This window comes from Palaemon carinicauda, chromosome 42 (assembly GCF_036898095.1).
Source record: "Palaemon carinicauda isolate YSFRI2023 chromosome 42, ASM3689809v2, whole genome shotgun sequence".
NCBI lineage: Eukaryota > Metazoa > Arthropoda > Malacostraca > Decapoda > Palaemonidae > Palaemon > Palaemon carinicauda.
This window is the reverse complement of record NC_090766.1, coordinates 54,257,610-54,274,202: the sequence shown is the minus strand read 5'-3', so window position 1 is coordinate 54,274,202 and position 16,593 is coordinate 54,257,610. Positions and strand designations below refer to the sequence as shown.

General features: G+C 40.1%; 1 protein-coding gene across 1 annotated transcript in view; it reads right to left on the bottom strand.

Annotated features, from left to right (window-relative positions):
* Window positions 1-16,083, bottom strand: part of LOC137632985 (STE20-like serine/threonine-protein kinase) — an 87,629-nt gene extending 71,546 nt beyond the window's left edge. The window contains 2 exon segments of the mRNA XM_068365135.1: window positions 762-959; window positions 15,882-16,083. Of these exon segments, the coding sequence (XP_068221236.1) occupies window positions 762-917 (156 nt within the window). The 5' untranslated portion in view covers window positions 918-959; window positions 15,882-16,083.
* Between the last annotated feature and the right edge of the window lie 510 nt (window positions 16,084-16,593).

The window sequence follows — 16,593 nt, the reverse complement described above, 5'->3', positions numbered from 1 at the left end:
CACAGTAGACACTGGCACTGGGGATACTGGAGGAGAGGTCGCCTTAGCTATAAGCTCCCTCAATAAATTCATGAAGGGCATACCTGAAACACCTAGAGGGGACCAAACCTTCTTTAGGTCATACTTGTCGTCAGCGGTCTCGCCAATACAAGTTTAGAGCCTCCAACCTCCAATGTGACGTGGCTAACACTGGGGAACCAAACCGGCCACCAAAACCGAAAAAACTAAAGCAGATCGAAGGGTTCCTTGCTTCTGAAGCACACTCACCAAAGACCAAGACAGGGGTGCATGTGGAAGGCGAAGACAGCACACACATACACACTGTGGAGAAAGAGGCAGCTAAATAATTCTTTGGTACCTTCTTGGGCACTGCCAAGAGACCCAAGAGAAGGCCTGCCACTGCACAGGAGGCCAAAACTGCATTTGGGATATAGATATGATTGTTCACAATCATACCCCCTACAAGATGAACAGTATGTTTGTGGAACGTAGCTGGTTTACTCAAACCTGATGCAGCGTCCACCCTTTCGCCAGCAAGTAGGAATCTCTTCCTTCATATACCCAATAGAGCAATCAACAGCCAAGGGCGCAACGACATATACGTACTCATGGTGGCCAAATTCAAAAGTCGTTAACTAAATCCCGTTTCAGCTTGCGCCAACATCAGCTATCCATTTAATGTCTGTAGATTTGTATAGATGTAGGAACAAATAGTACTAAGAAAAAACCTAATAACATACAATGTAAGAGATCAAACTTACTTTGTACACTTTGCCATAGGCTCCATCTCCCAGCTCTCCGATGATCTCCCATACTTCTTCGGGATTGTCAAGTAAAACATTGTGAAAGACTTTCTTCTTCTTATTTGAGGATCCGCCCTTGAAAATATCTTTGAATTTGGAGATGATCGGCATCATTTAGTAGCACCAGCTGTCCAATTACATGGTATTTAATGACACCTGCAAAAAAGAAAATATAAAATATATTCAGTAAATGCTACATAAAAAACTATAATAAACATCACTTTACATGATGAGTACTGTAACATATAAACTGACACCCATCCAGCTTTACCATAAAAACATTTGATTAAATAAATTAGATAGAGAAGGGCGATCTATTTTCACGCTAATCTATGCTTGAAACATTTTTTTTTTTTTGCAAATTTTAACAGAAATCCCTTCAATTAGACAGGAGATGAACTGATTACAAGATAATTTTGATATAAAATGATGGTCAGATAGATGATCTCCCTATAACTTCCAATACCAGCAAGTTTATTTACCCACTGATGAACACATACGGTCTAACTCCCTTCACTATTGTTAGACTTAAATCTACTAAATGTATTAACCTGTTACATATCACCCACGTGTCATCCCCATTATATGTTTACCCAAAAAGTAGGAACATCACTTGGCAATACATTTAGCACACATAAGTTGTAAATGGAAAGTAAAATGATGCCTGGCAACGTTATTTAGTCGGAGGGTTGACATTAGAAAGCTCACATCTCTACAGTACACTTCGACCCATTTCTCATATTAATTCAACCTCTCACTTTTTTTATAACCCACTGGACAAAGCCAAAGTCAAAAACCTTTATTCCATTATAAAATGACAAGGAGAGCTCTAGCTCTGAATCCTCCTGTGATTAAGATAATGAAAGAGATCATTTATTTCTGATAGTGAGTGATGATAACTTTTCATTACGGAAAGATTGGACGACAAGATGTAAAGAGCGAGAGATTCCTTTGCTGTTGTAGCTGATCCTGGTGGGAAATTTATGGTTAAAGATAATGAAAACTTATTACAGTAGAATACTTTGATGGTGAATGCATTGATGGTACGATAGCAGAGGGGTCATCCGGGGGGAAACGCATAACAGGTCGAGTTCGAATGAAAACCCCTCAATCACAGGAGTTATATAATTTATAAGGATTTAGCTGTATAATTTGGCCCATATGACCCAGAGGTGGGGCCAGGGAAGTCAGTAGAATTGAAATAAATTTTAAGGAAAATCTCAGTGTTCCACTGTGACGAAGAATAAAAAAAGGTTGGACAGCTAGGTGGAAGAATGGAATCGAGAACCAATGTAAAGAGACTGTCAGAATACTTAATGCCTTCCTAGGGCACTAATCTCCTACAAAGTCAATGTACCAGGCACACTAATGGAATTACAAAGACAATCTCCTTTCTTCAGTATGCACGCACGATATGTATACAGGTATGTACTGTAGTACTTTTACATGAAGCCAAACGTTAGTCCCTGTAATTCCTTCCAACGTGTACAAGTTGCAATAAAAAGGTGTGAACTACAAATAGGTGATCTTTGGACACATCTATTCAAACCTACAAGACGAGTGACCGAAAAACTGACAATGTGTCCATTCATTTACTGTTGAGTACAGTATATTAAAAGAAGAAAGTCTCCCCTTGTACCAAGTTTCATGGAAATTCCAGCATCCAAGTAGAGTTGTACTGAAAGACAGAATCTCTCACTATAAAAGATCTACACAAGATCGTCAAGTGCACGAGAGTTGTTGCCATGAAAGATCAGTGGGAGATACCAGGGTGAACAGACAAGACAAGCAGATGACTGACCTTCCTTCACTCAACTGCACAGGAATACAGTACATTAAGCTGAGTAGGCTAAATTGCAATGTATAACTATTTAAGACAGACATGCTGAACAGACTCTACGCATGACGTTTTACCTCTACACCTGATTTAATTGAAACCCTTCTACCATGTGAGACTTGCAACATCCAAGGAATGTGGAAGAGAGAGAGAGAGTGGGAAAAATTAGGGGAAACACACTGTACTCTGCTGCATACTTAGAATTCCATGTATTTCATTCAAATATCTAATGGATTTGTCTTAGGGTCATACCCCCTATGTCCATCAAGTTTGTCAAAATTGGTTCAGTAGCTTTTGCATAATGTTGTTCACAAAACCAAAAATAAACTAACAAAATATTTGCTATTTACTTAATATTACAATAAGTTTCTAAGTACTGTAGCATACTTGTCCTTAGATGTACTTTATACAAAATGCTAAGATTCATCCTTGGGTCATACCTAACATGACAACCAAGTTTGGTCAAAATTGGTAAAGTAGTCTTTGTGTAAAGTTGCTCACAAACCATCAAACAAACATATATAAACAGACAGGGATGTTAGGGATGAAAACATCCCATTTGCAAAAGCTTCGATATTGCCAAAGGCAACAAAAAGGATACCTAAAAATAGGATTACAGCCTGTCAATAGGGAACGAAAAGCAGAGGGAGGGAACTCCAGTAGTCTTTCCTCAAAATTCTTTCATCTCAAAAACTATACTTTACTTACAAATATTAGAATGTTAATAGACTTAAACACTCTTTAATAATATACTGGAGGAATAAAAAAAGGGGGGGAGGGGAGAGAGGCTTGAAACCAAGGCATTCACTATTTATATTTCAGACATTCAGGGATTATTTCTATTCATATTATAATCTGCTTTCAAAGTAACTTGAATAATTAAACGTACAAAACAAGTACAGCTTAAAATAATGAGAGATGAACATGACAATCAACTTTGTTGCAAGGTCATCTCAAATGGTAATCATATCATAATGGGATATGCAGAGAGCTGGTTAATCTTAACAGTGCTAAATTAGTTGTCAAGGAAAATTATGCTTTAAAATAAACAAGATGATGAGAAGATATTTTATAAGAGGATGGTCAATGTCCTTTATAAAGTATAATTGTCTCTTGTTTTCAATACTTAAATATCTTAAGTAATCAGGAAACCATGAATGAAAAAAGTACAAAACATAAGATGACAGGCAACACTCATGTCCCTTGATGCATCGACAATGCTAAACAATGATAGGCAGCTGTCCATGTCCCTTAATGAATTCTTTGCCAATGGTCAACAATATCAACCTTGGTTGAAATTTTATCCTGTCTCATTCACACCCACCCCCCTCTTTCTTTGTCAATAATAGCTAGAGTTTTCTTGAATTGACATCTGTTCCGAGACAAATTTTCAACGAGTCTAATAAAAAACAAATGTAAATTCTTAACAGGCTGGTAGCTGCTTTGAGTAATGTGATTAAATTTGTTTAGTTTAAAAATACTTAGTACATATTTAGTATATTTGAGAACAAAGCCCTCAGAAAGATATTGGGAGTTAAATGGCAGGACAGAATTAGAAATGAAACTAAAAGAGATTACTCGAGTGCCATATGTGGATGAGATCCTGATGAGGGGTAGATGGAGATGGTTTGGGCATGCTCTTTGCACTTCCCAAGAGAGATTAGTTCGCTAAAATTTCAACTGGGCACAAGAGTTAGAAGACCCAGGCCTACATTGCTGAGGACTATGAAGCTTGAAGTAGATTATAATAAAAGGAGAAGTATTGAATTAAAAGCTCAAGATAGACGACTGGCCCTTTGTGTCTATAGGAGTAAGAGGAGATGATGATATGCTTCCTAGATGGAAGAGCCTCCACAAGAACGGAATGTGCTTTTATTTGTAGGTAAGTCGCTAAATCTAATCTGTTTTTACCCTTATTACATCTAGGCATCCGCAAGCATAACTATAAATCAAATTAAACCTTCCAGAGTTTGCAAACAACCAAATTTTGTGCAAAATGTAACACGACTGTTTTTGCTTTATGCACCATTTGAGTATTCTTGCTAACACACAATTGTCTAATACAACAGGAAGTAAATTCCATTTGGGAGCACCAACTTCCATGGCAAAAATAAAGTACCCTAACAAGCACAAACAGCAGAAATACAGTATGCATAGTGCTACTGGAAAGGCAATTCATTACTTATATGGGTAAAAAAAAAAAAAAAAAAAAAAAAGCATTTTTCCTAATTTTACAAACCTGGAGTTCTTTACAGTGGATATATATTTTGGCTACAGTTGAAACCAGCCAAACTACCACTGCTAGGTAGCGGAGGGGGAGCAGGGGTAGACTGACCACCCCGTTCACACTAGTAACAATACGTCACTTTGATACTGCAGGCAGGACTTCTTGTGGGATACGTGACGGCAGGACTTCTTGTGGGATACGTGACGGCAAGACCAGTATGTGTAAATGGCTGGTAACTGTCATGGGATGCTTCACATGAGCTCTTCAGAAGCACCCTATCACCTCGTTAACTTAGTAACGTTATGAGCAATTTGTGCGGTGTAAGAACCAGGCATTGTGACTTGACCTGGTAGAAATAATCTTAGGAGCTAAGCTCCACATTCAACCTAGACATTACCCGATTTCACCTCACAAGATCTGGGGACAAATATATATTCACATATATCAGGTTACATAAGGGACATTGGTATTTGCCTGCAGTCAGAGGATGTCGGCTTGCAGCGTTTCTTAGGTGCTGAAACCCCAAGAGAGGGGAGAGTGAAGAACAAAGAGGCCAGTAACTTGCACATTTAATCTAGGCTTACTAATGGGTAACATTTGCTCTCAACCCACTGCTAGTTGTACTACAAGGAAGCAGTGTTCGAAGTTTTTTTGCAGCCACCACAGGACCTATTGAAAAGGTATCTAGGTTCCTGTTGGTTACGTCTTGCAGGTATTGGACTGCGAACGTTGTTTGTTGTTTCAATACGCCCACTTGTTATGCCTGCATCACTAAATAGTTCTTTCTGAATGCCAGGGATATGCAAACACCCATGATGTCGGGATCTCTGGGTCTAAAGTCAGAAGGAGTGGAGTCTGTAGGGTTCGCTCGATCACCTAACTGATCCAGGAAGAGAGATTTCTTGGCAACTCTCATCTTGACACGCTCTGTGCTTATGAAGGGTTTGTAGACTTGTGGATGACCGCTAGCGGTTTGTTTGGAAAATTTCCTCAGTGCCTTCACAGAGCACAGTAACAGTTGATCTAGATCATCCAACACGGAACGGAGACTCAATCCGGAAGGGCACATATATAGGATCCACTACAGCCAGATTTTGAGTCTTGCCCTCATCCCAAACAATGGGTGATATTGTAGAACAAACCATGTATCTTGCTGACTATGCAGAAGCCAAGGCTAACATAAAACCCACCTTTAAGGTCAAGTCACAGTCTGATGAATGACTAACCGATTCTGGGCAGGTAGTATGTGAACTACGTTCCAAGGAAGCGGCGTTACTTCCAATTGAAGCAAGAAAGCTCAAAACTTTGTATGATTAAGAGAGAATTCCATTGAGGAGGAAATGTTAACACCATTTAACAATCTAAAGGCAAGGTTCCAGGCTGAGCAGTAGCCTTTCACCACAGAGACTACTCGAGTTTTCCCTTCCCGAGGTACAATAAGAACTCTGCTATCACTGGGATAGTGGCACTGAGAGGAGGCTAAACCCCTTCAACGACAACAATCGCAAAAGATGGACCATTTCTCCTGATAGATGGCAGAAGACGACTCCTGGAGAGTTCCTGCCATCTTCCTCGTAATAAGTTGTGAAAGCGTAGCGCTGTGGGAAGTTACTGGATAATCTCCAGGCGTAAATTCGTAGTGGAGGGAGCTCCCTCGGTGCCTCTGTAAGCATATGAAAAAGGTTCGTGAGCCCTTCTGCATTTTGCTACATTGGAGATTCTAGGGTTATCAAGAGATCTTGTGATGCCCTTACGTTGTTCAGAAGCCTACTTACAAGGTAGAAGGGGGGTAAACACGTCGACGTCCAAGTTGTCCCACTGCTGTTGGAATGCGTCTTGCCAGAATGCCTGGAGATCTGGTACTGGGAAGAAGTACACCTGAAGCTTCCGCTTGAGGGACGTCATAAACAAGTCAATCGTTGGCGAACCCCACAAAGTCAAAACTTTGTTGGCTACCTGATGTTTCAAAAAGCATTTGGACCCAACTATCAGTGTCTTCCTGCACAGATTGTCCACCAGAATATTCCCTTTGGCAGAGATGAACGGGCTGATAGGGCTTCCAAGTTGACTTCAGTTCACCTTATTATTTCCACAGCTTGACGGCAGAGGTGCTGTGAAAAAGTACATCCGTGCTTGTTTATGTAAGCCACTACCGTGACTCGGAAGGCTTCCTTTATTTCAGGAGGTTCATGTGGCACTGTCGCTAAGACTGACTCGGATCAAAGCTCAGAGGTTGTGTGGTGCAACAGGTGAGCCCACCCTTCTTTTGACGCATCTATGAAGAGCTTCAATTCTAGGGGAGGAGAAAGAAGGTCCACTCCCGAGTAGGTTGGTGTCTGACACTCGCCAACTCGGGTCTCCCTTCTGCTCTGACCCTATTGGAACCAAGATATTAAGTGTGTTTGTGCCGAGACCAAAATGTCTTCAGCTACCACTGTAGAGAGAGTTTGCAGACGACTGACTATAGGGAACCAGTCTCTACAAGGAGGACAGATATCCCAGCAGCCTCAAGTGCTGGCAGCATGTCCTGTGACACAAAGGCGAGCTGCCTGTTTCATCCTCTCCATTATTCTTTATTTGGACAGAAAGACTTTGCCTATTTTGGTGTCAATCTTCATCCCTATATATACCAGTTTTTGTATAGGTTGCAGCGAGGATTTCTCAAGATTTACCACGATCATCAGATACTTGATGGAGGAGAAGGGTCTCCCTAGTCTGCAAGAATCAACCAATTGACTATATAACAAAGGATGACGAATGTCATTCTTGCGTGCACAGGTGGACACCAGGGAGAACACACGTTTGAAAACCCAAGGTGCTGTAGACAGCTTGAAGCATAACACCTTGAATTGGTATATCCTCTAGTTTAAGGTGAATCTTAGGTACTTTTTTGACAATGGATGAATGGGGATCTGGAAGCAAGTGTCTTTAAGATCCAGCGTTATCATTAAGCCTTTCGGTCTGATGGTCTTTCAGGGCCATCTCCATCTTGAATGGGGTTTGTACCAACCGTGTGTTACACAATTGTACATAATTCCTTTTGTATATGTAATGCTTGTATCTTCGCTCTTCCCTCGCACTAAAACGAACATGAAAATTCATGTCTGGTTTTCCTCTGTAATATTGTCACTTTCTCGAACATGTATTTTCCTGTTGCCTTGATGTTTTGTATATAAAGGAGAGTGTTCCTTAATAAACAACTCAGTTGATTGCATCCTGCCTTTGAGTTCACAACCTTCTCCCTCCTTCGTCACATTGGTGACCCCGGAGTGACCTCCCGCCTTCCCCCCCCCCCAACTCTCACCGTTACTATGGCGCCGTCAACGCATACCTTCTGCAGCAGTACTCGCCGTCGCCAGCCGCCCGTATAGCAACGCCTTTTCAGCTCTCTCAACAACCGTTAGGGGACCAAAGGGCTTCGCTCACCCTCGGGAAAATGACCAGTATCACTCGCCTGCAACCTGCCGCAGACAGCTCTCCTCGTGAGGTGAACTTACTTCGTGCCCTTATGGACAGCCACTTCATGACCTTCAAAACCTCCATCAACGCCTCCACTCGTGACGAAGAGGACACCTATTCAACTTCAACCGAAGCTGACGTGAATGCTGTAGGACATACACGCCTATGAATGCCGTAGGACATACACGCTTATGAACGCCGTAGGACACACTCGCCTATGAATGCCGTAGGACACACTCGCCTATGAATGCCGTAGGACACACTCGCCTATGAATGCCATAGGACACGCCTATGAATGCCGTAGGACACGCCTATGAATGCCGTAGGACACACACGCCTATGAATGCCGTAGGACACACACGCCTACCCCGTGACGAGCCGGAGCGGCAACACAGCCACCCATCATCCACCACTCGCTCGCACCCCAACCATCGACTTCTACAGCCACTAATCGGCGCAGTTTTTACTACTACCTCTCCAGATTCAGGGCACCTATTTAACATGTTCAGTATGTCATTTTTAGAGGGGGAGCCATGTACCAACCGTGTGTCACACAATTGTACATAATTCCTTTTGTATATATAATGCTTGTATCTTCGCTCTTCCCTCGCACTAAAACGAACATGAAAATTCATGTCTGGTTTTCCTCTGTAATATTGTCACTTTCTCGAACATGTATTTTCCTGTTGCCTTGATGTTTTGTATATAAAGGAGAGTGTTCCTTAATAAACAACTCAGTTGATTGCATCCTGCCTTTGAGTTCACAACCTTCTCCCTCTTTCGTCACACATTTGCCGGTCTCCAGGCTCCAAACTGCCTCTACTATAGAAGCCTGGGGACTCATCTAGGACCACTTGGAAAGCATCCTTTTCCAACAAGGTCTGGACTTAAGCCTGAAATGCCTGTTCCTTTGCAGAACCCCTCGCTTAGGAACTCGACATCATTGAATGTAGGGAGGGAGAAAGTGTGAATGGGACATAGTATTCTGCTCTGAGGATGGAGACCAACCAGAGTTCGGTGCTGTGGAACATCCAATTGCACCACCTACTCTTTAGGCATCATCCCACCTGTGGATTGGCGGGAGGAACGGACCTCCAGCTGGAACGGCCACGCTTTCTTCCCTTTGCTTCCCAACCTTTTATAGAGACTGGATTGAAAGGGGCTGGTTAGGTTATTGTTTCTTTGCAGCTGCCTGTTTAGATGGTTATGACCCTTTCTTATGCCCCTGGCACTTGATCGGGGACAATAGCTGTGACGGTGGTGCCATGAGGTAAAGGCGAGAAGTCATTATTCAATGGAGAAGGGAGTCCTGGCTCTCCTTTATCTCTCTGCAATTGCCTCGATGTCCTTCACGATGAAGAGGGAGGGGCCATCCTTCAAGAAGTTGCGAAGCTTCATAATTTCTCTCCTAGGCACCTGCCTCTGGTATTTTGAGATCATGGCATCTCGTCATATCAAAACCAAGTTGCTCCACCGATTGACGATGTTGTGGGTCAGGAACTCCATCGTCCTGGCATCCAAGAGAAGGAAAGCAGACATTGTCTCCTCCTCCTGCTTGGTGGAGAATTCCTAGTCATTAAAAAGGTAACCCACAGATCCCAACCGGTAATCCAACCATGAAACAGCTTACAAAGAGCACTTTGCAACCCATTCTGGGTTTGCGGCATTCGCCCCAGAGAAAGCCACCGGAAAAGAAGGTAGATTATCCAAGGATATATTCTGGGTCAGAGCCAGGATAGCCGGATCCAGCAGAAGTTGACACAGATCGTCGTCAACTATCTCTCAGTACACTGTACTTCCTCCAAGGTACGTACGGTGGAGGAAGCAAATGAGACGAGTTCACAGACCTGAGAGACTGTAATGCTCCAGCCACTTAGCCTTCTTCTTGGCACCCTTGAGCCTATAGACCAAGGCAAAGCTACTTTAGTCTTGATGAGCCTGGGGGTTTTACCGAAAAGGTCCAGGACAGTGTCCATCCCATCAGCTGGAACCAGATTCGGTTCCCCCAAGGATACATGCAAGAACCCGTAGAAAGACGTAGTCAGAGTATTTCACCTCCAAGAGGGAGATCTTCATGCCGTTATCTAAAGGTTCTTCCTCCCTCGAGATCACATGCATAGGAGCATGGGATGGGTCAGGGTAGTCTTCTGTTCTCCCAGGAGAGGCACGAGTCCTCAAAGGAAGGCAGATGTGTTCTGGTCTTTCAGAGACAGATCTGGAATCCGGCAAACCTTCCTTTTGAGCTGGCTGTGAGGACGTTGAGCGCCAGGCCTTAGGAACAGTCTTTGCGTCCTTCCTTTCCAGAGAGCAGATGTTAAAGGCTGCGAGGAGGGAGGAACTCTCCTTCCTCTCCAATTCCTTGGCCCCAACATCCTAGGCGGGCATGGGAGGAGGAGCAAGAACTTTGCTGCTGGAACAGCCTGTTCCTGTCGATCAGAGTCTACAGCTGTCCGTAAGCGAGACCTCCATAGGAGATCTCGAATCTCTGCTGGTTCTGGGATAGATAGGGTCCCCCAGATTAGGAGTGGCTGCCTGGTGACCCCGCTTCCTCTTTGGCAGTTCGATGGGTATGTTGCTTAGCCTTTCCCAATCAAGGTCATGGTTGGTGTTGGAGGCCTTGTAGGAAAAATGTCTGCTGATTCTGTTTAACATTTACCTTCTAAATGTTATGTAACTTGTTGTAAAGAGTGATATAAAAGTGAAAGATTTTATCTTATTTACAATGTTACCAGGTTTACTGCAAGTTTGTACCTCATTCTCCCCAAGTTTGCAAGAACACCCAGAGGTTATAATTCAGTAATTTTCCCCTCGAACATGTACCTTCAAAATTGCTGATTGAGCAGTCAAGATTACTGCACGGTAGGCCTTTATTGCAGGTCTAGCCACATTAGTAACAGATGCATTATTGGTGTTCAGGTAGATTGCTGGGAAGGTGATTATCATCATTATTGTATCATTACAAGTCAAGCTGCAACCTATCTGGAAAAACCCATGAGCCCCGAAAAAGAAAAAGCTGTTTCATAAAAAAAAAATAGGAAAGAATAAACTAAAGAGGAGAAATAAAACTATAACAAAAAGATTGGGATGATAAAACAGCAATACCCATCATGCCTTTTTCAGCCCATTATTTTTTGTCATTTCAAATTTTAAAGCTTTCACTTCACCTACAGCCCCTAAAACCCATCAAATTAAAGGTGACCCCTGTAGAACCATGTTGTAGAAGTCACTGTCACTCAATCTGGTCCAAGCCATCATTTATTTTACTATAAAGTCACATTAACGATTTGTAATTGTAGTAAAGTTAGTTTCTGGTGTCAAAATACAATCATATTCAATAGCATCAGCCTGTTTAATTACTGAACATTTCTATAAACTCTGAGAAGAGCTGAATCAGAGACAATGAATAGGAACATAGGTTAGAAAGGTAAAATCAGTGAAAGCTAATGAACTATTCTTCCACAAAGATATTTCTCTCTTTTTTGCTTTAAATAACAAGTGATAAAAGAATGATCAGATGTATCTTTTTTCCTCTTCTTTTTTATCAAACGATACATCATCATCATCTCCTCCTACCTCTATTGACGCAAAGGGCGTCTGTTAGATTTCACTAGTCGTCTCTAACTTGGGCTTTTAAATCAATACTTCCCCATTCATCATCTCCCACGTCATGTTTCAGTCCTCAGCCGTGTAGGGCTGGGTTTTCCAACTCCTCCTTTTTTTAGTATTTATAAACAGGTAGATTCTACGTCCAGGACTGGGGGCCAATCTGACATTTTTGCCAAAAATTAACAAATACTGTAGCAGCAAAAGCTGTAGGTAACTTCCAAACCCTGCAACTAAGCACACACTGGCGTGCTTCTCGTAAAATTAAGATGTGACACCAGGTGTTTAAAGGTAGCTATCTGGGCACCTGACTTTCCATTTGTTTTGGGCCTAAACTTAAAGCATTAGGCTCAAGAGATTAAATAAGGCTATAATTGTGGTAAATCTCTACTAGTGCACTAGAAAACATCGAAATATCTCTTTCCCTACCAGGCAACCCTAAGATGCTGTGTAATGCCTCATTGAAAGAAGGTGCTTCATCCCATGGCCCAGATTATTTAAAATAACCATAGACAATATGTTTTTGTATACCAAATATCGAAGCATCTACGAACGGTGGATGGGTAAAGTTATACCAAGACAAGTCCTAAGACCCTTTAGGTTTCTAGAATTATCTCAATTTCCTATTCCCCTTCAGGCAATTCTTTTGGCCTGGCTACTAGTCCAATTTAGTCTTGACAGAAGTGTCAGCAAGGGCTGGCTTCGTGTCCCTGGTCTAGCACAGAAGGCTAGCCTAGCTTAACATTAGGCAAAGCAGTCTTAACCAATATTTCTTGTCAAAAAATGACAACTACAATTAATGATATAAAGTTTGTTTACTAAGACTTAATTGTCTTGAATACAAAATACTCTCGTATTGATTAGTGTATAGATTTCACTAATACAAGACATACAACCTAATTTGGACAATAAAAGCTATATAAAAGTAATGCCTGGCTATTGCTTTATAATTAAAGTTTACTTTGATATCAGATTTCACCTTGCATCAAAAGACATTCAATTAACATGACCCAATAGCAGAATTAACAACTATATTGCCTACATCAAAAAGAAAAAAATAAATAAATAAATACCATAAGGAACCTTTTTATTCCATAAATACAATTGCTTGTTATAAGGAATGTTGTTTAGAGATAGTCACTGAAAACAAAATATTTAAGACGAGGTGGCAATGTAAAAACTCTAAAAGTGTAGATGCAGGTATGTACTAGAATCACAATAAAATCAATGACCTGATAGTGCAATTCTTGTAATATAAAAATTGGGTTTCATTATAGAAGAGTGCAATATTAATTAGGTCATTGGAACTCGCATAATTGAACAGATCTTTGCAAATACATTACTGTACTGTAATTTGAATCCCACATACTGTACTACTTGCAGAAACCTTTATCAACGCAGTTACAGATTTTAATAAAATCTCCCATTTTGATCCTTTTGTCGTCTTAGCACATGCCACAGGAGAATAATTCCCCAAGGTAATTCAGGAAAAAAATCATAGGTGGTGCTTCTATCGTCAGTTACTTTAAACCGAATAAAAGGACAAACGTCTCATATTCTGAACCTCTTGGTTTATTTGTTTTCAGTATTGAAATATAAAATGTAATTACACCTCTTATCTGATTCTATCATGTAAATAATGAAAGATTACGGTAGCAACACGTGTTTGATATATGGTCTAATAATGGGAAATGGAAGCCTAGTCAATGTTCGAACAGAGGCTGGAGAGAAAAATTACAACTTGCCTAATTGTTAAAGTATGTATTCCCCTTTTTGTTGTCTACATAAATGAATTATAAGATAAATCAGATGGCTAAAAGACCAAAATACTGGCACACGGGGCTAAAGCGCGTAGCAAAACATGTTCCACGTGCCGAGTCATAGGGATAATGAGATAATGTTAACTGGTGCAAAGAGAGCTACGGCAGAACAAAAACCAAAAACTAATTAAATGTTAATTTGGTGAACCAACATACAGGTAAATGAGCTCAATTAAGTAAGGAGGTATGAACGACAATTTCAATCACATCATTTATGCTTCTGGAAGTTCTGGTAAACAAATGTTCCAGTGTTTTGATAAAGTTTCATAACTATTACTGGGTTTTGATTATGGTAACTATTCTTTTTTATTACAATATCTGGTTTTATATGATGAATAGCAAATACAACAAAGTTTAATCATGTTCATTTCAATATAGAATAAGACTGGTACAATGTATATTTCAAGGCATTTGAAAAATTTTAGATGAATGCACCTATAGTAGAACCATTTTACGAGCGAAATTCAAGCTCACTTGCGGCGTTGCCGATTCTCCTTAATCCCAATGCCTTCGCTTCACTAAGAGAAGGGAAGGAAAATGACAAACCAGGAGATATGGCACACAAGTTGCCACATCTTCAGTGGGTCAGTTCACTGAGACCGTTGGTCAAATCCTATTAAATGCTTGAAAATTAGCTTCCGCATTCATTGTCTCCTTCAAAAGTCTGTCGTAAACACCATGGAGAGTTTCCCCCGTCGTGTTTTTCGCCCAGAAGAAAGTAAAATGGCATACAATGTCTATCAGTTTTTTAAACGGGAAAAGGATAATGAAACTGTTAAATTTGGAATTAAAACAAGCAATCCAACTTGTCACAAATGCAGCCAACCTATCATAAATGACTTTGAATCAGATTTGCAATTGGAATTAAAACAAGCAATCCAACTTGTCACAGATGCAACCAACCTATCAAAAACGACTTTGATTCAGATTTGCGAGGAAAATTGGGTGAAGGCTATTGAGCATACTGATAACATTATAAAATGAAAAATGATGTCTGTATTAACTAATTCATTGAATCTTTTGTGATAGAACTAACTTCATCTGACGAAGAGTCACCAAAACCACGTTTGATAACTGAACCTTAGTTGTATAAATTTTTTGCCCATTAATTAAATAAATTCTAAAACAATACAATCACCAATCTACATATACATTACTTAGTTAATTAAATCCTTTGTAAAGAATCCTGTTTAATAATCAATCATAATTGAGAAATTAATTAAATATCAAAATTAAGATTATTTGTTAAGTGTGATGTTCTTTTTAAAACAATTTTGCTCTGTTATATCTAAGATTTTCAACATTGTCACCCCGTGGTTGAAAACAAAAAGAACGAAGGAAGTCATTTGGAGAGAGTATCAACTTAAAGGATTATATTCTTAGACCGTTCAGATCCGAGTGACCCTAAGCTGACCCTTTTCTCCTCTTCTTGGCTAACCCATAGATTAAAGCGATCAAGGCAGATGTGCTTTAAAAATGACCCAAGAGAACTGGCATCACCGCAAATAGGCTCCGAGTTCGTTCCTAAAATGGTTTGACTATAGCCCAAACACTCTAAATTTTGCATTACAGCAGTCAGTTCATAACTCAAAGACTATGGATTTCCACCATAAACAATGATAAAAATCGTTCAAACTACCACAAAATGCACCAAAATAAGTTAATTTTGTGTTTATTGCACTTTTCTATAATTTTACGAAAACATTGGGTTATTTACCGTTTAAGATATCAATATTTTATGGCATAGGCTAGCCTAAGTCTCTTTCACTGACCCATTATTACATTTAGGCGTAGGCAAGCTTAATTTTAAATATTAAATGAGCCCTAGAATAGGTAGAATAGTAAGAGAACTAGTCTAGAACTAGCCTACCCAAATTTGCCCTAGAAATGACCAAGTTACGTTCACTAGTGATGTCAGACCTTACGTAGGGAAGCGTTAATTTGGGGATTTGTATTAGCACACATACCATACACTGGGTCATAGAAATCATTTAAAAAAACACCAGATCAACAACTTCGCCGATCCGAAGGCAAAAGAAAAAGAAAGGTCTTTTGCAATCGCCAAACTTAGACATCGAGTCTTTTTACCCTAAACAAACCCAGAAGACCTCAATGTCAACAAACGTCTTTACCTCTCCTCCAAGTCCTTCGATTCCTCCAAAATTGCACGAGAGCTCACTAGAATCATTCAAGAAACGTTCACGATAGCTAAATCTTTCCAGGTTGGTATACTTCCATGTGAAAATTGCACTAATCACTCAGAGACTGTTCACTAGATACGCCATATTGTGTATCACCACACCTCAACTAGTGTAAGCTCGGCGACTAGCTGACGCCGAGAACGAGTCTTCGGTTGAATCAGAATTGTGCCCGTTTTCTATTCGAGGGAAGTTTTATTATTTACTTTTTATTTGCAATTGTGTTTTTCAAGGTATGTTGCAATATAATGTTATCCATTTAAATGATTTATTGATGTAGATATTATTTCAGTAGATATTATTCGACAGAACTTTCATTACTTTTCCTTTGAATTGTCACTTGTTTACACGAAAATATGACAATCATTATACAAACGCTTTTCTTTTGAATTCTGCTAATTGTTTACAAGAACATACGATTATTATTATTATTATTATTATTATTATTATTATTATTATTATTATTATTATTATTACTTGCTCAGCTGCAACACTAGTTGGAAAAAGCAAGATAGTTTTCCCAGGGGCCCCAACAGGGAAAATAGCCCAGTGAGGAAAGGAAACAAGGAAAAATTATATATTTTAAGAACGATGACATTTAAATAAACATTTCCTATATAAACTATGAAAACTTTAACAAAACAAA